The sequence below is a fragment of the Typopeltis vanoorti genome, chromosome 17 (assembly GCF_054136105.1).
Source record: "Typopeltis vanoorti isolate ZY-2024b chromosome 17, IOZ_Tvanoo_1.0, whole genome shotgun sequence".
Classification (NCBI taxonomy): Eukaryota; Metazoa; Arthropoda; class Arachnida; order Uropygi; family Thelyphonidae; genus Typopeltis; species Typopeltis vanoorti.
The window spans coordinates 5,748,448-5,773,598 of NC_143565.1; the positions used below are offsets into that span (position 1 = coordinate 5,748,448).

General features: G+C 35.9%; 1 protein-coding gene across 1 annotated transcript in view; it reads right to left on the reverse strand.

The window, feature by feature from the left end:
* sdk (sidekick cell adhesion molecule) overlaps positions 1 to 25,151 on the reverse strand; it is a 496,543-nt gene that overhangs the window by 146,458 nt on the left and 324,934 nt on the right. The window contains exons 24-25 of the mRNA XM_090407513.1: positions 9,765 to 9,963; positions 3,637 to 3,740 (exon numbers count right to left, since the gene is read on the reverse strand). Coding sequence (XP_090263639.1) covers positions 3,637 to 3,740; positions 9,765 to 9,963 — 303 coding nt within the window. The remainder of the gene's footprint in view (positions 1 to 3,636; positions 3,741 to 9,764; positions 9,964 to 25,151) is intronic.

Here is a 25,151-nt window from a genome sequence, read left to right on the forward strand (position 1 = left end):
TGGTGATCACAGAAGACCAGTTAAATTCACGCAATCCATTCCACCCATTAAACATATTTTTGCCAGTTACTTGTATGTTCTCAAGACTAGTGTAGCAAGTGTTAGGGGAATCTTGCTACACATATGCTAGTCATGTAACTACACATTTCAACCTACGTCTTTTCCAACCAAACAGCAGCACATCAAATCACTCTCTGTAACACAGACATTGTCTTGAGAGGAGGTGTGTGTGGGGGGGTGCCAATAGAAATAACATTATAAACAAAAAATCTTTACATTTGTCTAAAGGCGTCAAGATTCCAAGTTCACAGAATTTGTCAAAAGGAAGCTGATTCATGCAATTTATCTTTTCTTTAGAAAGCTCATTATTATAGCAAATCATAACCATCTTCAAACTACTCTAAATCTTCCTATGTGACATTTGATGCTTGTTTATGTACTTCTATTACTGTAGCTAGACTACTTCTTTAGTTTTATTGCATTAGTTTAATGTTAAAAATATGCAATTAACTTTGATACCATTCATTAAACTAAAAATTAAGAATAAAAAACTAAGAGAAGACCTGATTTGTTTGTTGATGAATTGAAAGGATTGTATTTTCTCATCATGAAGGTTGTTTTCTTGATCATAAATAGTAAATAATAATATTTGGTTAACCGATCAAGTGTTGATCAATATTTTATTAATTAACTGGACCAACTAGTTTTGCCACACTTATCTGTTGGCTTCTTCAGGGCACTAACATATAGGTTTAAACACTCTCACAATTATGTGTAACTGCAAAACTGACAAGAATAAAAACTGACTAGAATAATTACAAATGAAATAGTATCGAACGTGAGTGAAACACGTATCGCGTGTACAAGATCAGCTAGCTGTTGCTGAGGAACCGTCTGTAGTTTGTATTAAAGTTCATTTCTTCCATTTTTAAGGCTCTGATTAGGGTTTTCCATATCTCTGGCAGTATTAGGCCTTGATTTCTGTTAAGGTTCACAGTAGAACGAGCGACTGTGGCTGCTTCTTTGAACATTCTTGAATGGTAATCTTCCTCTAAGTAGGGGGAACAGCTTTTGTCCCACTCGATGACATGGTTAGTTGTGGAGAAATGAGATGATAGCCCAGAAATGTCCTGTCTGTTGTTTTTGACATAGCCAATGTGCTCCTTTTGCCTGATTTCGAGGCTTCTCGAAGTCTGTCCAATGTAATTAGACAGAGCCACATGAGCATGGAATATTATTTTGTATTTTCTTCTTCTTCTGCAGCTTATTCCACTTAAATAGGGTTGCTGTTTTTAATGAGTTTCCTCCACATCCTCCTGTCTTAGGCTGTAACCACATCCAAGTTCTTCATCCTCAAGTCCTTCTCCACCAGCTCCCTCCATCTCTTCTTTGGTGCCTGCGCTTCCTCCTCCTCTGCACATCCATCTGCATAACCTTTTTTTCCTACATACTCGTCCTCCCTCCTCATCACATGACCAAACCATCTCAATCTTGCCTCTATCTTCGCTCCTAAGTTCACAACTTTTACTGTTCCCCCCCCCCCCCTTACATAGCCATTTCTCAGACGATCCTTTCTGGTCACACTGCACATCCACCTAAGCATTCTCATCTCTGCTACCTCCATCCTGCTGATGTTATTTTTCCTAAGGGCCACAGTTTCCATAGCATACGTCATAGCTGGTCTCACTAGTGTCCTGTAGATTTTGCCTTTTAGATTGGTCAGCACCCTTTTATCACATAGCACTCCAGCCATCTCTCTCCAGTTCCTCCATCCAGCTTGTATCCTGCATCTCACTTCCTTCTCAGATTCTCCATCCTCTTTCACTGTTGAATCTAAGTATCTAAAGTCCCTAACCTTCCTGATGACATTTTCTTTCCAGCTCCAGATCTGTCTCTTGGCTGCCATCCACTTTGCAACACATATACTCTGTCTTACTTCTGCTCAGCCTCATACCTCTCTCTCTCTCTTCCAGTACTTTCCTCCATCTTTCCAGTTTAGCTGCCGCTTCTTTCGATTCTGCACACAGCATGATGTCATCCATATACAGCATTGTTCAAGGCGAGTCTTCTCTCACCTCTTCCGTCACCACCTCTATCACAATAAAGCAGGAATGGACTGAATGCTGACCCTCGATGCAAACCAACTGTCACTTGAAAATTTTGTTTCTCCCAGGCAGGTTCGAACTAGTCTTCACATTTCTGTACATCTCCTGCACCAACCACACATATTCCTCCGATAACTTCTTTTCCCTCAGATACCTTCACACTTCTTGCCTTGGCACTCTATCGTATGCTTTCTCCAATCAATAAACATCAGATGTAGCTCCCATTGTTTCCCTTGAAACTTTTCTATCATCTGCCACAGCCCAAAGATAGCACTGTCATCGATTGATCGATAGAGAGAGAGAGAAATTAACCATGTTTTGAATTGTATTATGAGAAAAATCCATCCATCTATTCATTGGACATCATTGGATGCTGTATGGTCACTCCATTACTCAGTGATGTACCACACTGGTCTTTGCCAGATGGTCCTATTGTATGTTTTTCTGGAGACTTGAACTCTCTTGAGACTAGTCACTCCAGACATACAATCCATCTCATTGACAGTCTGCCTCTTGCTCTTTTTTCAGGAAATTTATCTTCTATTACTGTTTTGAGAAGTCCTTCCATCCTTTCAATGTGTCCAAAGTATTTCAGCTTTCTTCTGTCAACATCTTTAACAAGCCATAAAGTTCTACCAACCCTTTCTAGAATTATCCATTTGACTGCCTTTCGGTATATGATATCCTCAACAGCCTTTTGTAATGCCACATCTCAAAAGCAGCTATCCTTCTCCTATTAGACTTTTTCAGGTTCTATGTCTCACATCCATAAGTTGCTGTTGGAAAAACAGCTGCATTCAAAATCTTCAACTTTGTTCTGGGTAGAGATAGATCCATCCTTCCAAATTTTAGCCAAGTCTCTGGCTGTTGGTTTAGCCATTCTTAATATTTTTCTGATGTCTTCTGAACAGCAATTCTTTGCATTAATAATGGATCCCAAGTACTCGAGCATATTTTCTTCCTCAATTCTTTCTCTGTTAAGGTGCACTTGTTTCTCAGGAGCTTCCCTGTCTAAATTTCTTTTGAGAACCATAACCTTTGTATTGCTAGAATTGAGTTGAAGTCCTGTTCTTACTTATCTCATTATTGTCAAGGACCTTATTGTCTGTAGTACTGTATCATCATACTTAACCCGGCCGTTAGTAAGGTGGGGTCCTACATCAAACTTGCTTGCACGCAACAGCCTGCCATCTATGGTGTCAAGTAGCAGGTTATGGGAGGGGAAGCTATACTGAGGCATGACTCACTGCCACGCATTGTTAAAAAGTTAGTCAATTTAAAATCTTTGGGGTCTGTGACACCTCAAATTACTAATCAATCTGCTACCTATCCTAATTCCTGTGCTAAGCTCATCTGAAGCTGCACACATGATGCCCTCACCACAGATACTAAACAGGTGAGGAGAAAGTAAAGACTTGCCTAATTCGCTTGCAAAAAAAGACTGCTTGAAAAATAAACAGATTAACTATTGTTATTTATGGCAATTATCTGGCATACTGATGCTTATAATAACTGTTGTAAACACACTTGCCTGCAGGTAACGTATATGTAATATTACTCTCTGGACTCCAGCCACTAGCACCTATGTCATTTGTAGCCTGAATACGAAATTTATATGGAGTGAAAGGCTTTAATCTAAATAAATAAACAAACATTTTTAAAGAAAATTCATATATCTTCACATAAATAATATGTTTAGTACAATACAAAATATAATTAAGAATCATCTTTAAGCATGAAGAAAAGTAGATGTGATCACTTGCACAAAGTGATAATAATATCAAATGCTCACTACAGGAAAGCCTGTTACCAAAGGCCACATTTAAAAATCTTTACTGCTTTAAACATTTTGTGGTGAATAAGGAAAAAACTAAATATTTTTAAGGAAAAAGAGATAAATATAGTCAACTCTTACTATAACAAATTCATAGGGTCCACATTTCTTTTAATTTGTTTTAATTTCTTTTAATATAGTATTTCAACTATATTAACTATACTGGCCTAGTTGGCTAGGTGGATAGCATGCTTGCTTTCCAACCAATAGGTTGTGGGCTGGAATCCCACCTTATGGACATGGATGTTTGTAAAAGCCTGCTCTAGGTGGGTGATAGCTCTTTGAGTTTATAAGGCTGCTGACTGTATAAAAATTATAAATAAATTAATAAAAATGGAGCTTTTTTGATCAGGACTTTCCAGTAATTTGTTGCCATTAGGCAAGTTTGTTATTATTATTATTATTAAAGCAGTAACTTTATTTCTTTATAATTTATTATTTTATTTAATTTACTGAAACTATTGACAACTGTAGTACTCAGAGCACACCATATAGACGTGATGCTTTCAGAGAATAAAGGCAAATAGAATAAAGATGAAAAGGATTCCTAGTTTGTAGTTGTACAGTTTATCCTGTCCATCTACCACTCACATTAAAAAAGAAACAGAACTATCTCTGAAACAACACACATAGTAATCCTGAAAAAAAAAGAAAGAGAGAGAGAGAATCATCAGTTGTTACCCTCTTCTGGAGAGCACAAGAATTTTTAGGGCTCTCAATGTCAGCCTAGTATTTCTAAGGTTGTGTGTAGATTTTGGAATTGTACAAAGTCAGTATCCTACAGGGGAAGCATGTTTATGGCAAGAAAGGACCAAAGATGAATGTCAACCAGAGAAGATAAATCAGATTTTGTCCATATCTAGGTATTATCTGGATAAGATAACAAAAGTTGACATGAGATCTTTTTGGTGAGCTAGATGGTTGGTAGGCACATCACCATCTATGGCTATAATGTGCCAAGATATGGTTGAAAATAAAAACGCCATATCTATACTGTAAAACAAAAACTTTTTTGCATATATGACGGCTGTTCAATAAGTAATAAGACTAATTTTACTGTCGTGAAACCACTCATCATAATATTAATTTCTGTGGAATAAAGAAATGTTGCTGTCTGTTAACAAAAGATGTTGATAGATGGCGTATACGGGCTGATGTGCCAGAGTGTCACATGACTTGAGTGCAAGCTTGTTTCGGCGCGCCTGCGAGCCGCGACCAGTCGTCGAAATGGAAGCGTCCTTGGAACAGCGTTATGCAATTAAATTTTGTGTGCATTTGCAAACATCGGCATCGGACACTTTTAACATGATACGCGAAGCTTTCTACGATGAAGCAATGTCGAGGGCAAGTGTCTTTCGCTGGCATAAAACTTTTAAGGAAGGAAGGCAAAATGTGGAAGATCTTGAACGTGAGGGAAGACCTTCAACATCCATCACAGAGACAATGATCAACACAGCAGTGATTATCATCAAGGATGATCGCAGAATTACAGTACGCCAGCTGCATGTTGTCCTGAATATTTCTGTGGGAAGTGTTCACTCAATCATGGCTGAACATTTGGGACTGAAACGTGTTTGCACCCAATGGATTCCCAAACTCTTGACACCGGAGCAAATGCAGCATCGAGTGGATCTGTGCAGTCAAAAAACATTATGGTCATAATGTTTTTTGACTGCACACATCCACCTGATGTAAAGAATGGAAAGAAAGACTGGAACGAGAAGGCGACAACTTCTTAAAACACATCATTACAGCAGATGAAGCTTGGTTGTATCATTATGACCCAACAATGAAACAACAAAGCAGTGAATGGAAACATCAGTCTTCGCCTACCACAAAAAAAACCAAGAACTGTAAAATCGGCTGGTAAAGTTATGACCATAATGTTTTTTTGACTACAAAGGCATTGTTTACCAACACGCTGTAGAACCCGGGAATACTGTAAACAGTTCATACTATGCAGATGTTTTACGGACAATGGTACAGCACGTCAAAAGGAAGCGTCCATTGCTGAAGAATGGCTTCTTATTGCACCACGATAATGCAAGGCCACATATTGCTGGTTGTGTAGTGGACGTTTTGCAGAAGAACAACATAGATATCCTACCACACCCTCCATACAGTCCTGATCTCGCACTGTGCAATTTCTGGCTGTTTCCTCAGCTCAAGAAACCACTAAGAGGCCGCCATTTCGAAAGCAACAAAGCATATGTAAAAAACTGCAGATGTGGTTTTGAAAGAACTCTCAAAAAACGGACTTTCACATGTGTTTAAGAAGTGGACGCAACGTTGGGACAAATGCATCGCGTCTCATGGTAGTTACTTCGATAAAGACCATGAAAATGATGACGATTAAAGGTAATCTGTTTTCTGTATAAATATAGTCTTATAACTTATTGAACAGCCTCTGTATATAAAAATTCCTAAGGTATATATAAAAAATAAATGTATAATGTGAATTTCTGCAGTCTGGCTTCTCTTGACTCTGGTACAGCTGGGGATCCAACACAAGTGCACATCTAGATTTAGTGCCATTAGAGACAAATTCCAGAAATATTCAACAGTATCATTACCACATTCAAATAGGATCCAACTGGAGAAATATGCTCATGAGGCCCAGGAAGTGATAACATCGTGAAGGAGAAGCCTCCCTTTGTAGAAGACTAGCATTTTAAATGTGGGTGATATTGTGAACAATAATGCCAAGAGCACAAAGAATCATTCACAAGCATATATCAAATTTGTGCTTAAGGCTGAAAGCTGAATAACTGGGGAAGGGGGCTTCATGCAGCTTCATGTAGAAACCAATCAAGGCTTTTGACCTGATGTCCAATCCTTATTTTCTTATGGTGCATCTTATTAGGTAACTAGCCGGATTATGAATGTGCATGGATAGGCAATTTGGGATTTTTATCAAACAAAGTGTATCCTTACTGGCTTAAACCACAATCCAAAATGATGGTACAACAAGATACATTTTTGTGCTGGCTGGGGCATTGACCAGTTAAACAAGGACCTGTTGTATTTGTCAGGAAAGTAGGATGAGAAAAATATCAGCTACTAGAAAAAATCCCAGTACATATCCCAACTTGATACCAGCAGAATTAAAAATTGTCACAATCAACATAAGAAGTATCAGTGGAAAAGAAATGGAACTAGCAGAAGAATTGGATAAGTAACAGATCAACATAAGTGTTATCAAAACAAAGAAGACAAAAACAGGTAAGATCTTTCTAAGCAACATGATGTTACATTCAGGCGGCAGCAAGTCAGCAAAAAGGAATGGCTATGGTATTCAACACTAAATATAAGAATAATCTTAAATAGCATATTATCAAGTAGAGTGATGTGAGCAAATATCGATGGGGAACTGGACAACGAGACTTTTATTTATGCTTATTTTCCCAACGAAGGTTCTACTAAGGAAGAACTAGAGCAATTTTCCAATACCTACTCTAGGAAATAGAGACATGATGAAAAAGGTGGTCCATGACAGTAGAGTAGAAAATGATTACCAGATTACCAAAAGAAATGTTTTGATAAAATTTGAAGAAAACAGCAAAGCTAATAACAATGGTAACCACCTGCTTGTGGATTTCTGTTCAGGACATAAACTAGTTATTACTAACACTGTGTTCTAAAAAAACGTTCACAAATTCACATGAAGAGATAATGCAAGAAATAAGAAAAATCTCACTATGTTATTGTTGATAGTGATGATTTCCCACTGTTCAAGACACAAGAGTATACAGAGAATATGAAACTGGAAGCAATAACGATTTATTTTTGAGTAGGACAAAATCGAACACATTCTTATTGAAAAGAAGTGTAAAAAAATTTTGAAAGAAATGAAAGTTGAGTAGCTTTCATAAGTGAAGTGTAGACTCAAATACACATATATATATTATTCAGAAAAAAATGTTTGAAAACAAAGGAGTAGGTAAAAGAATGGAGCTTTATGCCCCAGCATTAATTGCAAAAATCTGACAGATAGGAGGAGGAGGGAGTGATATGATTGAGTTATATAAGCTAGAGAGAGGGCTCACCAAATAGACACAGGGAAATTACTGCATAGAATAATGGGTGATGTAAGAACTAAAGATCATCCCTAAGAGCTGTACAAGAGTCGAGTAAGTAAAGAGATGAAAAAGATTTTTTGCTTGGCAGGCGGTGAGTACTCCAAAATTGAAAGTGTTCAAATTAAGGTATGATAGTGACTGGGGTTTGTAAGTATTCGACCTCCTGCAATGAGTCTGACCTCTATGGAGATTTGGAACTAATACTAAAATTTGAAGACAAAGATCAATGAACCACCAAAAGACAAAAAGCTTGCAACCCAGTTGCAGAACCCAAGAGGACAGACCATGTGATGGTCTACTTAATTAAGAGGCCAATGTGCCAAACCCAATCAAATGCCAAAGAGATATTAAGAACTAAGTGAGAATCTCTAAGCATTTTCATGGCAAGTGTCTTAAGATTAAGTGGAATAAATAAAAGGGTTCCTTGTTGATCAACAGTAGTGGAATCCATACCATGAGCATCCCGTTAGTTGAGACTTCAAGGAAGTGTAGCCATGACAATGCTGAACTTAACAAGATCAGATCTCTCTTCTTGGACTGACTCTTACTCCTTGCCTTTTCTAGCATAATCACTTCTATAGCATCCTCAGCTTCCAGAAAAATTAACATCCTTTGACTGAATACATTACTTTTCGTCTCCCTCTCTCTCCTTTTTACTGTTTGACTCTGTACAAATTCCCCAAATCTGCCAAATGTTGGAATACTGCTCTCACATTTGGTGTGGTATACCTAAAACCTCTAAAAATTCTTGTTGTTCTTCAGAAGAGAGCATTACAATTAAAAACTTTTCTCTCTCTCACAGACAATTTCTGTACTGTGTCTCTTCTACAGATATTTCCATAGGCAATGGTCAGCAGAATTAGCATTCATTATGCCCACAATTTCTGCTAGACTTGGAACATCAACAACTACTCAACAGCCTTTTACAAGATGTCAGCAGTTGAACTGCTGACCTCACCAAACCAGCCACTCTCAGTCATCTTTCATTCCACCTCAGGTTGGTGGAAAAGTCTTCCCCATGAAGTACCCCGTCCCTTCTGCCTCAGCTCTGTAAGAGGAATATCAACCAATTACTTTGCTCTTGATCCCAGTCTACTCACCATTTATTTGCTATAAGCTATGAAGCCTCTTGTATGTTATATGAGCAATATAAAAATATTACATGTAACTCACTATAATTTAAATTTATCATACAATAACATTAACCCACCTTGATTGTTTTAAAAGCAGGAGAAAATAAGCCATTTTTTCTGAATTAACTTCACAATAATAAAAAGAGGTATTGCTTTTTTTGTATATTGAATTATTTGCATATTGGGAGTCTTGTAAGGCCTATTTCCAGATAATGCAGTTAATATTTGTTCAACTCTCATCTGACATGGTTCATATTACATTTTACTGTTCAAGTACATACTTGTACTAAACAATCAGTCTACAGATATTTTGTCTATAAAAGGCTAAGATATATATTAATACATTTATTCTCCTTCACTGAACAATAAATCAAATATCAGATGTTGTTAAACTGCAGATTTATAGACAAAGAATATAAGTACAGTATGACCTTTGAAATATTTCATACTTGTCATGTAATATATACATATTACTTATATTTTAAATGTAATACACATATATATGTGTGTTACATTTAAAATATAAAATTGATGAAATCACAATATCTTAAAACATGGTATCTTAATATTTGCATATATATCTAAATTCAGTTCTATTGAATATTGAACTTACTCTGAAACAGTATACGTTGTTAAAGTTGGATCAACTTTTACATGAAGAGTTTTCCATGGGCCCAGATTTTTAGCTATCTGAATAGTGTAATATCTCAATGGGGCAAATCCATCTCTTCCTGGTGTCCAACTAAAAGTTATTTGACGTGGTTGAATCTGAGATTTACTAACAAGAGGAACTGAGGGTGGTTGTGGAGCCTCTGTAAAAACAAATTTTAAATTTTCCTTTAATATCTCAAAATGAAGAACACAAATAAATAGTGAAGTGTATAAAATTCTATATTATTCTATATTTTGAATTTATAGAATTTTAATGTGCACAAATTCACATGGAGAGAAGAGGCAAGGAATAAGAAAAGACTCATTGACTATGTTATTGTTGATAGTGATGTTTTCTCCCTGGTGCAGGACACCAGAGTGTACAGAGGATTTGAAATTGGAAGTGATCACTATTTAGTCTTGAGCAGGATAAAATTGAATTTCATATTGAAAAGAATAATGTGTAAAAAAGTTTTAAAGCGAATAAAAGTTGAGCAGCTCTCAGATGTGAGCTGTAGACTAAAATACACAAAGATTATTGAAGAAAAAATGAAAGAGTTTGAGAACAGGAATCAAACCTTGGAGATTCAGTGGCAAACTCTGAAGAAAACATTGATTGATTCAGCCAGAGAGGCATGTGGTGAAGTTGTGTGTAAGGATAAAAAAATCAGAACTCCCTGGTGGACACAGGAAGTTAAAGAGGCAGTGAAGGAAAAGAAGAAAGCATATCAAAAGTTCCTGGCAAATAAGTCAGCTTGTGCTCTTAGAGAATATAGAGACAAATGCAAGAATGCTAAACACTGTGTAAAACTAGCTAAACAAAAGTCATGGGAGGACTTTGGCAAGAATATAGAAAATAAATATCAAGAAGGTGGCAAAATATTCTGGAGGTTGTTGAAGAAGCTTAAGAATGAAGGAAAGAGTGCTATAAAAGGAATTAGAGATGATAAAGGTGACATGAAAACGGGAGAAAAAGATATCCTTGAAGTATGGAGTAATTACTTTGAAAAACTGCTACATTAAACAAGCAGTAATGACAGCACAGTGGTAAAAAACACTGACCAGGCATGCAGTCAGGAATACATATCCATACTTGAAGTAGATAAAGCCATCTACTTCAAGTATGGATATGTATAAAACCTTGAAATGTTGAAAGGCAGCAGGAGTAGAGGATATTCGACCAGAAATGCTGAAGTATGGTGGTATAAGAGTCTTACAGTGGCTGCACTGCATAGTTCAGAAAGCCTGGACAGAGGGACGAATTCCCGATGATTGGAGTAGAGCTCTCATAGTACCCATATATATAAAAAGGGAAATAAAACTGAATGTGAGAATTACAGAGGTATTTCCCTACTGAGTGTTCCTGACAAGATCTATGCAAGTATACTTGAGAAACGGTTGAGAAGAATTGTGGAAGAAAAGCTTGGTGAAGAACAAGCTGGATTCAGGCCAAATAGAGGCTGTCAGGATCAGATCTTCACTTTACGACAAATAGTCGAGAAAGCATGGGAATACAACAAAGAGCTGTATTTAAGTTTTGTCGATCTGGAAAAGGCATATGACAAGGTGCCAAGAGAGAAGCTATTCAATACGCTGCAGTTATATGGTTTCAATGGGGCATTATATCAAGCAATACTTAGTCTGTACTTGAGTTGTAAGTCGGCAGTTAGAATTGAAGGAAGTACAGGAAGATGGTTTCCAGTCAAAAGGCACAATGTCCTATTATTCTTCCTACTGGCACTATGGAGGCACCTTAATTTAAACTAAAAGTATCAGATAACAGAATAAGTTTACTAGATCATGAGGATAATCTTATGTATGATTATCCTCCTGATGGTCTGAGGATTTTTGAATTTGTTATATAATCAGGATATTTCTGCTGGAAAAAAAAAGACTGATAAATAAACAGATTGAAGGCAGTGTAGCCTTCATGAGTAATCTCAACCATTGAGAAACTATTTTTTGAACCATTTGGAAGATGCCTTATTTTCATCCATTCATCCTCTCCTTGGTTTCGTTACATCAACGACATTTTTGCTGTTTGACCCCATTTTGAAAATGAACTTACCACTTTCTTACATCGGATCAACAGCCTTCATCCATGCATTCAATTCACTATGGAAAAAGAATATGCTGGTATTGGAAGTTTATTTTGCACTTGGTTAGACTATAATAAATTTAGTTTAATCCTTTATCCAAGTGTAAGTAAAACAAAAGTTTGCGCCTGAAAATATCTTCAGGACTGAGGTAAGGTGGTGCAACACCAGGAAACTCCGAGCAAAGGTGGACCAAGCTCTCATCACTCCTTGTCTCGGTATCTCCCATAATGCAAAGCACATCTCCTTGCGGAGATGTATACTGTTATGCATTAAGGGAACTACCCAGACAGATTTCGACCTTTATTGAGGTCTCGTCAGTGGGAGGCAGACCCAAACGTGGAAATACTAAGGCAGAAGCAATAGGAGTGGTCATATTTACCTATACAAGTTGCCAACAGGTGTACCACCTTATTATTGAATTACTCTGGATTTAGAGAAAGATGTTGGAAGTTTATTTTTCACTTGGTTAGACTATAATAAATTTAGTTTAATCCTTTATCCAAGTGTAAGCAAACTAAGTTTGCACCTGAAAATATCTTCAGGACCGAGGTAAGATGGTGCAACACCAGGCAACTCTGAGCAAAGGTAGATGCGGTCATCAAACGTCTGCTCAACACACCTCCCAAAAAATTGGTTTCTGTTAATAGTGCATAATGTGTGTGCTTCTCTACTTCACACCTACAACAAGAACTTCTATCAAAACTTTAATGGAATTAAATGGTTGCAATCCTCATCAAATCCAAGAGATAACTGATTCCTATGTTCCAACAGCCAAGGATTCTTCAACAGTTCAGGGTCCCAATCCCTTATATTTCTGAAATTTCTGAGCCTATTGGTAGAATTTTGAAGAAGTACCATCTTAATCCCATGTTTTCCTATCAACAAAATTTCTGAGTTACCAATTACAAAAGAAACTGTTGCTTCTGTCTTTAGCTGGCGCTTACCAGATTCCTTGTAATTTGGACTGACAAGTCACCCTGTGGAAAAAAAGAATTAATGATCATCAATACTACACTGAATGAGAAACCTCAAAACTCTGGTCTGGCACAGCATAGTATTGAACACTGAACACAGTATCATCTGAGATGAAGCTTGTCTTCTCCAAAGAAGCAGTTTTAAATATAAATGCCTTTTCAAAGAAAGTTGCAAAGTTATTGTTATCAAAAAGCGACTGTCCCAAAGTGATCACAATAAGCGCCGTCTACTGTATTTTAAAATAACATTCATCTTTTCTATAACTACGTAACAGTTGTCACTTTTGTTAGTCCTTATTGTTTTGTCTACCAGTTGATCAGTTTGTATGTTTACATTTTTAGTGAAGATGGAAAATTAAATTTGGAAATAGACAACAGAATAAGCAAAGCTAGTTGGGAACAAGCTGAATAAATTTAGATTTAATAAGAGATTATTCAACCTGGTTTTAAGTTATGGATCTGAGAGTTGAGTTAGAAATAAAGCACTTGATCGGAGACTTGACACTACAGAAATGAGGGTTCTGAGAAAAATTAGGGGATAAACCGATGGCATCAATGGCAGAATCATTAAAAATGAAGATATTAGAAAGAAACATGACACTGTTAGCATTCAAGAATGTGTCAGCAGAGCTAATCTAAGGGTGGTATGGTCAATTAAATAGAACAAATGAGGAAAGATTAGCAAAACATAGCAAAACAAGGAAGACCAATTATGTGGATTGATTCAACCAGAAGTGCTTTAGAACCATTGAAATGAAGTATGGAATGCTAACTATCTCCCATAAAGGAGACAAAAATAGACCATCAGAACTATTTAACTTTGGACAATGAAGTAATGTTTCACAAGTTTCCTTATAAGCCTTCCATAAGAAATCTTATGTATGATTTTAGTGTTATTCGGAAGACTCTGTGCTTGGTATAAATGACATGTTTAGCAAATTTAGTCAGATTGTTCGGTCTCATGATACTTGATGTAAAACTTATGTTACTGATGGTATATGTCAAAGGAGTGTTTCTAACAAGCAACACAATATCTAAGTGGATCATAACATCAGAGGGGCTTAAATGAAGAACATAAATTTGGTTTTTAAAGTCCAAAGAGTTCTTAATATGAGTAGAAGAGGACAACAAATACGGGTCTTAATGGAATTGTGTTCTTGGAAAGAACCATATTTGAGGGATGTGCATGAAGGGTCTTAAGTTTTTTCTTTAAATTATTATCCTAACCAGAAACATTGCAATGAGCTTATTAATCTGGCTAGCAGTGAGATCAGAAGAAAAAGCGGAGAGAAGAGTAGCATGGAGCATTAAGAAAATCTTCCTGCAATATTCTCTTTTATCTTAATACTTACAGCCTTGTTCTTGTTTGCATTGATAATGAGTTCTGAAAATGAAATGTGGGGGGGAGGGGGGGTTTGCTTGGAACAGTATTTTGGTGCTCTCAAAATGAATTCTGTTACCAGCCTTAAAATGAATATAATGTAAGTCTCTATCTATATAATGAAAAAAAGTTCTTTAAATGGCAAGTTCTTATGAGAAACGGCAAAATTGTGATTTTAGATAATACCAAAAAGTTCAAGGCCAGCCAGATATATTAATGAATAATTTATTGATGTCACCAGCAACATTAGAAACTACTCTAGAAGCTGACAAGTAATTCAAATCTCCATTTGTGGTTGTTGCAAATGGTATTAAAAACATGCTTTGAAATTCACCTTTTGTCAATTTAAAAGAACTTCGTAGTACTTAGAAGATTGAAGCTTCAAGATCTTCTAAGGCCTTTGCCATCAACACAGATCTTCTAGCCATTCTCAAGTGGGGGTGAAGATAATTGAGTGAATTTTACTACTACCAAAACACAAGTTTGCCTTCTTTCCTGGAGAAAAGACTGTGCCTCATTCTCCTCAATTTTGATAATGATCCACTTAGCATCCAAAATCAGTTTTCTCTTCTTGTACTGACTTTCACATCTAGCCTAACCTGGCATAAACAAACTATAACCTCTTTAACCTGCAAAAAGCTTGATATTCTTTTTTCATTCTAAACATTACTTCTCTTCTGCTCAACTCCTAACACTATAAATCCAAATCTATTCAGACCTAGAATGCTGTTCCTACACCGGAGATGGTGCAACAAAAATCTCTCTCAAAACACTAGGTATCTAAAAGAGAGCTATTTGCATAAATAGAAAATGGGAGATGAAAGATTAGTGAAGCAAGGCATGAAAAAGGCCAATGGGTTGATGAAGTTATGAGTGCTTTAGTAGAGAAAATCAAATGAGAGAACCAATAAATAACAGACCAATCTGGAAAATTTTCTTGATCAGAAACTAGGCATGAATTTTTTTATTGTGCTAGACTGTGATAATAACTAGTAGATTATTAAAACTTGTGCTTTTTTAATTGAAAATCATCAAATGAGTAAACATTTATCATTTAAGTTATATACAGTTTAGGTTATAAGTGAATTCTAGCAACTATGAAGAATCTCTATTTATGAATAATATGCAAAATTGGTCAGTGCATATGTGTAACTAATTTTGCACATATGCACTTCTCTATAAGTATTGCCTGCAGTGAATACACTTTCTTCAAAGAATACTATTAATAGTAATGACCTGAACAAAACATCTGCAAAACTGATGAGTACTAAGTTAGTTAAATTAAACTTAAAATATTTAATTTTCTGAATCTTTACTACATAAGAACTCAGAAGATTAAAAAATTAAAAACAAATAGTCACTAATAACATAGGAAATAATACCACAAATATATTAATTAATATCTTTGTCATAATTATTTTTCAAATTAATATTAATTAGTAAAATAAATCATCAGTATGAGCTATTACATATTTTTTAATGTCAGTCACACCCAAGAAAGAGTATATTGTGTACCATAAATGGGATAAAAATTAGATAATCTGGGGAACCCTGTTCCAGAGTCCAACCATGGTACTTTTCAAGCCACTTCAGGTTTCTAATAAGCAGTAAAAAATTATCTTAAGCATAAAGATATCACAAACACTCATTTTAATTCCAGTGGGATTCAAATCTTGTGCATTGGAGAGATGAGACGGTACCTGGTCAATCAGGCTAGTTGGAGGGTGTATAAATCATATGCATTGAAAAATGTCATTATAACTTATTCTAAGTCTTTTCTCAAATTTAGGCATCAAATTAAAAAACCACACTTAATACATTAATAAGCACTATAACAATAAATTCTTATATAAACTAAATTGTAACAACTACAACAAAATTTAGATGGGAGATGCACTCGAAGAGGAGAAGGAGCATAACAGATCAGCCAAAGGGCACTGAGGACAAGTACCATGCGGAAAAGGACAGCAGAAAAGAGGGCGTAAGGAAGAGAGAATAAAAGGTCATTTGCGCCATTTCTCGTGGCTTTTTTTTTCTCGCCTCCTTTCAACCTGCTTGTTCCTGATTGATTCAAGGTGGTACGACGATGTCAGACGGTGAGCCCTTTCCTTTGGATGCTTGATAGATTCCAAACGGTGCCAAACATGAGATGTTGGCATCTATAGTTGTGAGCTTTTGCTAAGTGTCCCATCAGAAGGAAAAAGCGGAGCATTTCCTTGTAGCCAGCAGAATAGACAAGAATGATCGGCAGCAGATCCAGATAGACAAAGACACGATGTCGGGTACAGAGTAAAGCCTAATCAGGCGACTACCGTGATCCTCCAGGTGGACATGACTGATGGAAGTACCGAACCGAGTTTAACAAAGGTGAACGGATCTAATGGATCAGGTATTCCAGCCTAGAAATGGTCAAGTACAGAACTTTGTTATCTACTTCCCAATTATGTTAGAGGAAAGAAAATAGTTATGTATTGGTCTAATGTGAACAGATTATTAGAGAACTTTAAGTAATCATCTTAATCTTACATGGGCAGGTTTCCATTAGACAAGTTGTCTGGAATAGTTTATAGATAAATATGACAAATTTTAATGTGTGAGACTAACATTGTAGATAGAATTGATTAGAAGTTCATACCCGGGGCAGAGCTGACTACTACCGAGTGCATCCCCAGGTGGCGGATCGGGGAACAGCCTTCAGATATGGAGGCTAGCTGCGATATAAGCAGAGCAATCTGGCGAATAAGCAGCCAAGGACCAACAGCGACTGAGCTATCAGGGCGTGGGGGAGCAGAAGTGGCAACTCTGTTTCACTTAAAACCTCACAAAGCCCAATGACAACTCGGTGACATGGCGAGTAGTGCCACCATTAAATAAACACCTGCTGGGGTCACTGCCCATGACATTGGGAAGCAGCATTGTCAGTACTGACACAAGGTTGAAGCCAAATGATGATGGAAAAGCTTGTGATCAGAGATTTGCAGATGGCAATATGATTATATTGTGTACGTCTGTAATACTGCAGAGCAGAAAGCAAACGGAGAAACTACTGCTCTACCTTATCTCCAGAACCACCACCATGGCGAGCAAACCCTTACAATTGGCCCCAAGTTCCCGGCGTCCCTTAAATGAGACAGGGGTGCGAAGAATCTCCGGGCTCAAAATGGTGTCCACTTTTAAAATTGCAACTTGGAATGTCAGAACTCTGTATGAAGCTGGCAAATTAAGAAATGCCACAAGAGAAATGAAGTGGCTGGGCATCCGGATTTTGGGAATTTGCGAGACAAGATGGCCAGGATCTGGAAAGTGTCAACAAGATAATACAACAATGTATTACTCTGGGAATGATGAGAACAAACATCGACATGGTGTAGCTGTAATAGTAGATGAAGAAATCAATAAATCAATAATAAATTGGATTCCATTTTCTGAAAGGATAATGCTGTTACAACTTACGGGAAACCCCATTAACATAAATATCATCCAAGCTTATGCACCCACAGCTGACAAAAGTGAAGAAGATGTTGAAGAGTTTTATGAACACCTAAAAGAGATTAAAAACCTAACAAAGAAACATGATATAAACATAGTGATGGGTGACTTCAATGCAAAAGTGGGAAGAGGGGGTGATGGAGAAATTGTTGGCGAACATGGCTTAGGCACCAGAAACGACAGAGGAGATCGCCTAGTCCAGTTCTGTCAGGAAGAAGATCTAACAATAGCAAATACCTGGTTTAAACTTCCACCCAGAAGACCGTACACTTGGAAATCGCCTCAAGATAACCAACATAACATTGTCAGAAATCAAATTGATTATATACTGATAAATAAAATATTCCACAGTAGCATAAAGAGTGCAAAGACTTATCCTGGAGCAGATATCTCATCAGACCACAATCCCATAGTTGCAGAAGTACGTCTTAGATTAAAATCAGTTAAAAAATCACAAAAGAAAAAGAAAATTGATGTAGAAAAACTGAAAGACCCAAACATAAATAAAAGTGCCAAGACACAGCTTAACCTGCGATTACAACAGATTAACATAGATGAAAATAAAAGTGTGGAATCTCTTTGGAATAGCTTAAAGAATGCCATCGTAACAACAAGTATTGAAGAAGTAGGTAATGTGAATAACATAAAACAACAGGAATGGATGACAGATGAGATTCTTTCTCTTATTGATACAAGAAGAATGTACAAAAACAAAGACCTTGCCAGGTATACAGAAACACATAACATCAAGAAAAAAATAAAAGAAGCCAAGGAAAATTGGATGAAAAATTTATGTACTGAAATTGAACTGCTTCAGAAGAAACATGATAATTTCAATTGTATAAGAAAATCAACAAAATTTCTGGAAAACTGAGGAAAAAGCAAATAGTGTCTCTAAGAGACGAAAATGGAAAAATAGTTCTAGAAGAAGAGAATAAAGCACAAATTTGGATAAAATATGTAATGGAACTTTTCAATGATACTAGACAGAAGCCTATAAATATAAAAGATAACATTCAAGGACCAGCAATCATGAAATGCGAAATAGAGAATGCTATACGAACAAGTAAAACAGGAAAAGCCAGTGGACCAGATGATGTGCAAACAGAATTAATAGAACCAGATAACATCAAACTTCTTGAAAAACTATTTAATAAAATATATGAAAGTGATGAATTTCCATCAGATTGGCTCAAATCTACATTTATCACTGTCCCAAAGAAACCCAAAGTGAATTCCTGTGGTGACTTCCGACTTATTAGTCTAATGAGCCAAACATTAAAAATATTTTTTGAAAGTAATTCAGAATCGTATTTATAGAAAAAGTGAAGAAACTCCAAGTGAAACACAATTCGGCTTTCGGAATGGTTTTGGTACTAGAGAGGCCCTTTTCTGTACCCAAATATTGATACAAAAATGTATAGAAAAACAGAAATCTGTCTTTATGTGTTTCATAGATTTTGAAAAAGCATTCGACAAAGTCAGACACACTAACTTAATAGAAGTCCTTCAACAAATAAGGCTAGACGAACAAGACATAAGACTAATAACAAATCTGTATTGGAATCAGTCAGCTACTGTTCAATTAGACAACATTACCACCAGTGATATTAACATCAAAAGAGGAGTGAGACAAGGATGTGTGCTCTCACCACTCCTGTTCAACATATATGCAGAGGTAATCTTTAAGAAAGCATTGGAAGAATGTTCAGAGGGAATCACAATAAATGGAAAGATTGTTAACAACCTTCGATATGCAGATGACACCATGCTAATTGCAGATAATATTATGGATCTCCAAAAACTCATTGACAGAGTATACATAGAAAGCCAAAGAATAGGAATAAATATAAACATCAACAAGACAAAATACATGATCATCAGCAAACATCCAGCCTCATCAATGAAACCGACACTCAATGGGAAAAATATTGATCAAGTGTCAAGATATAAATATCTTGGTTGCTGGCTTAATGAACGGTGGGATCCAGAAACAGATATAAAGACAAGGATTGAAGTTGCACGGCAGTCCTTCATGAAAATGAGAACACTATTCTGCAATAAAGACCTAAACATGGAAGTCAGATGCCGAATGCTGAAATGCTATGTGTGGTCTATTCTGCTCTATGGAGTTGAAACATGGACATTGAAGGCGACAACCATCAAGAAAATCGAAGCCTTTGAGATGTGGCTATACAGAAGAATGCTAAAGATATCATGGACAGAAAAAATTACCAATGAAGATGTCTTAAAATCCATTGGCAAAGCTAAACATCTTGTACAAATAATCAAGAAACGAAAAACATCATATCTTGGCCACATCATGAGAAACAGCAAATACCAACTTCTACAAACTATTTTGATAGGAAGAATTGGTGGCAAAGGAACTAGAGGAAGAAAAAGAATATCATGGTTTGACAACATCAAGACATGGACAGGAAAGAGCAGTGCAAAACTGCTCAGATTAGCACAAGAGCGCAGTTTGTTCGCCAAGATGGTCGCTGACCTTCGATAGAAGATAGCACAATAAGAAGAAGTTCATAGTATTTATATTATGTGTATTTATGTTTAACTTAAAGGAAAGTGTTATTACTCATATGCCTTAGGGTTTACCTGTTTCTCTTAGTTTGATTTAGTATGATACTGAATTAATTGAGTGTGTGATAATTTATATTTGTAAATGTTTTAAGATCCCAATAAACATGTTTTGCTTCTTTACCTGAATGTGAAATCAAATTACCACTCATAAACTCGAACCTAAGCGGGAGGGAATAGAAAGTACATCGTGTTAGATTAGAGGTCACGACTGCAAGCTGAATTTTACATAGCCGTAGTTGAGTGTTTGTTTAATGAGTATGAAGTTCTGGGAAGGTCTCTCTGAATAAGAGTCCCTTCTATCCTAGGATATTGGCTGGCGCAGCTTTAAAAAATAAATTCATCAATATCTGAAAGAGAAGCTGCCCCAGATAGAAATTTTAAAGGATTCGTTCTTAATTAAGGAATAACCTTAGTAGTTAGAATAAAAACATGATTAAGTTTTAGAAATCGACCTGTGACACAGATTAGCTTTCCCTATGAGAGTGAGTTCAAAATTCACCTAACTTTGACTCTCAACAAGAAGTGAGTTGAGAGTCAAAGTTAGGTGAATTTTGAAGGGGCAAGGTCTTATTGAAGGGAAATTTTATAAGAGGGATAACTAAAATATATAGGAAAAAACAACGACATAACAATTCGAAGTTTGGTCTCAAGAACAAGGTTTCCAAATTATGAATTTTCTTTAATTTTATTTATCATCATACAGAGTATTTACATATTTTTAGAGGTACCTGTTGGCATAGTATAATTATTAAAAAATGGATGAAAACATAGTGTCTTCGAATTGTTTCAAAAAGTAGTTTGCCCAAGATGGAGACAGAGGGTTACCCATGGCAGTACCTTCGACTTATTTGTAGATCTTGTTTTTCCAGCTAAAATAACCTGAATGGATAACAGATTCGAAAATCTGTGCGATATCTGGAGGGTAATCTTCATATAATAATTTGACTGTGTCGGCTAATGGAATATCGGTAAACAGAGAAACTATGTTGAGACTGACTAGCAACTCAGACTCTTTGATTTTTTCAAGAAAATCTGTTGAATTTTATGCACCTACTTCGGAAGAACTCTCGTCTATATGGATTCCCGAAAATCCATAAAGATGGCTATCTAGTACAACCTATCCCGAATTGCATTGAATCTCTTACCTATTGAATTGCAAAAGTCTTGTCATGTTCTTTAAGTGCTCTCACTGGACATTCCAGATCCTACACAAAAAATTCAACAGATTTTCTTGAAAAAATCAAGGATATAAAAATCAGAGTCTGAGTTGCTAGTCAGTTTCGACATTGTTTCTCTGTTTACCAATATTCCATTAGCCGACACAGTCAAATTATTATATGAAGATTACCCTCCAGATATCACACAGATTTTCGAATCTGTTATCCATTCAGGTTATTTTAGCTGGAAAAACAAGATCTACAAACAAGTCGAAGGTACTGCCATGGGTAGTCCTCAGTATCCATCTTGGGCAAACTACTTTTTGAAACAATTCGAAGACACTATGTTTTCATCCATTCATCCTCAACCATCTCTTTGGTATCATTATGTCGATGATGTTTTTGCTATTTGGTCACATACTGATAAATAGCCTTCGCCCACGTATTCAATTCACCATGGAAAAAGAAAATTCTGGTACTTTACCATTTTTGGACATCCTCCTTACTCTAACTTCTTCTGGTACCTTATCTACAAGCGTCTTTCGAAAGCCCACATTTACTAGCAGATACATTCATAAAAAGTCTGCTCACCATACTTCTCAAAAATTTGGCATTCTTAAATCTCTAATTAATAGAGCACATAAAGTTTACTCTTCTCCAGTAATCTTACAACAAGAACTTTCCATCATTAAAAAGTTAATGGAATCGAATGATTATAACCCTAATCAAATCCAACAGATAATTGAATCTTATGTTCCAATACCTAAGGTTTCTTCAACAGTCCACAGAGTTCCAATCCCTTACATTCCAGGAATCTCAGAACCTATAGGTAGAATTTTGAAAAAGCACCAATTGATTTTGATGTATGTTCCAATCAACAAAATTTCCTCCTTATTGCCTTCTACAAAAGATAAACTGTCATCGCTATCTTTGGCTGGCATTTACCAAATATCATCTGGCCATTCTGAGGGGAAAAAAATTAAAGAACATCAATATTATATTGAATACAACAAACCTCAGAAGTCTGGTCTAGCACAACACAGTATTAACACTACTCATAATATCCAGTGTGATAAAGCTATTCTCCTCCATAGAAGCAGGTTCAAATATGAAAGCCTTTTTAAAGAAAGTTGTGAAGCTATTTAACACTGACCGAATTTAAATCGAAATGATTGACTCTCTCACTTGAAGATCTGGGAGACTTTTATTTTATGTAATCAATAAAAAAACAATTATCTTAAATATTAATTAATTATTATTTTCTATCATTTCCTAGCACGTGGCAACAATGGTATTTTAATAGGTGATCCACCGAATGTTCGTTATTTGTATTCCATTCCTATAACTGTTTGTGACACTGAAGATGTACTATTAGTTTTAGTATGAAATATCTGTACCTTATTAATTAAAAAGTTATTACTGTAGTCTTATGTGTTCTTTTAATAGGAGTATTTACATATATACAATAAAGTATACTATTACATTTTGTGTTCAGTACAAATGTAGAGTACGGTGATTTTTTTTTAAATATAAATGTACATTTTTTTTTCAATATCAATATCATAGTTTATTATTATATAGCATATTTACATATACACAATTTTATTTTTTTTTTAAATATCAGTATCTTCATTATTGTTATACACTTTACTGACTGTTTTGTTACATAATCTGCATTCTTTGATTATAAGGATTACATGTAGATGAGTGAGGCGATTTAATCCCACCTACTTCGAAGCTTGGATTAGCTTTTATGAAGAGAGTGGGATTAGCCTTCACTATTTATGTATGGGATGTAGGCATTGGATGCTGGTGATTTGTGATGTGTGTATATTAGTGTTAATGGTATATTAACTTTGTTGGTATATTTTGCAGAGTTTGTGTTTTAATGTTCTGTAGTTATCTATGTGTTTTAAATTTCTTGGTAGGCTGTTGAGTTGCGTGGGTATCTGATGTGATCTCACAAAAGAGCCGTATGAGTTGTTGAAGGGTGTAGGGATGTAGAGAGTTGTTGTAGGTCGTGTTATACGATATGTGTCTCTGTTGTTTCGATAGGTGATGTTGAAGTAATTCCTTGTTAATGTTATGTAGTGTTGCAGGTTTTTTATGCTCAGGATTCGGTGTGTCACCATGTGCTGGTCGGATATTGGTTGTTGCGTATAAGTGTCCAAATCACTGTGTATACAATTTTCCTATAATGTTCCTAATTTTGTTAGGTGGCTGTTTGATGTGTTTGCATAGAGATTGTTATACCGTATCTGAGTATGAATTCGCAGATACCGTGATATAGGAGTTTTTTTTATGTTGGATAGAATAATGTCCTTTACTTGGAAGAGTTTTGCTGCGATGATCTGGAGTTTGGTGTGTATGTTTTGTCCATTTAAGATGACAATCTATGTAGAGACCAAGGTATTTTGCATGTGTTACAGGTTTGATTTCGGGACATTGGCAGGTATTTTTGTTGTTAATGCAGCAGTATGTGTGACAGTGTATCAATAGTCGTGCGGGGCGAATGATTCTTGGGTTGTGTATTATCAACATCCGTGTTTTGGTGCCGTTGATTACAATTGCATTTTGGTAGAATATGTTGTGATTTCATTTAGGTCTTGTTGTGCTTTGAAGAGAGCTGTGTTGATGTCTATGTGGACTGCTAGTAGTGTGGTGTCATCTGCGTACCGAAATATTTGACTTCTTGGCCATGTCATGAACATCGTTAATGTATATGTTGAATAGAGTTGGTGATAATATGGTGCCTTGATGAACACTGTGTTTTATTTGTATACCCCGGCTGTGACATGTACCTATTTTTGTTACTTGTGTTCTGTTTGAGAGGTAGTTCCTGAACCATGTATGCAGTGTTCCTCTTATACCTATTTTGAGTATAGTTTGGTGAGTAGTACGTCATGTTCCAGTGTATCAAATGCTTTGGTTAAGTCAAGCAGTATAAGGACGGCGTACTTGTTTTTGTTAAGAGCTTTGTTTATTGTGTCGGTGATGTCTTCTAATAAAGTGATGGTTCTTTTTGTTTTCTGAAAGCCGTATTGATTTTGTAAGATGATGTTGTACTTCTGTAAATAGTTCTGTAGTCTGGTGTGCGTTATTTTTTCTGCAATTTTTGAAATGACTGGTAGGGCAGCTATTGGTCTGTAGTTCTGAGTATCATTTCTTTTACCATGTTTGAAAATTGGCATAATTATTGCAGTTTTTAGTTGTTGTGGAATAATGCCAGTGTTGAATATTATATTGATGAGTCTCAAAAGTATTGGATTTATCTGTTCAAAGTGTGTTATAAGGTCTGTGAGTTTTATTTTGTCTATTCCTGGAGTGGTCTTTGGTTTTAGTTGTAAGACTTATAAAACAGCTTCTTTCAATTGAAAGAAGTTATAAAACAGCTTCTTTCAATTGAAAGAAGTTGTAAAACAGCTTCTTTCAATTGCTGTTTTGTTACGGGTGGAAAATACATAGTTTGTTGTTGACTTTGTGTCGGTAGTTTTTTGTTGATCGTTGGTAGTTTGTCTTTTATATAATAATAATTATAGTAATAATAATAATGGAAAAAAATATATATTAAAAAATCCTTAGCCATTCCATGGTATTATGGTTTACAACCTCTATGATTATAAACCAAAAAAGGTGGAAGACAAAAAATTA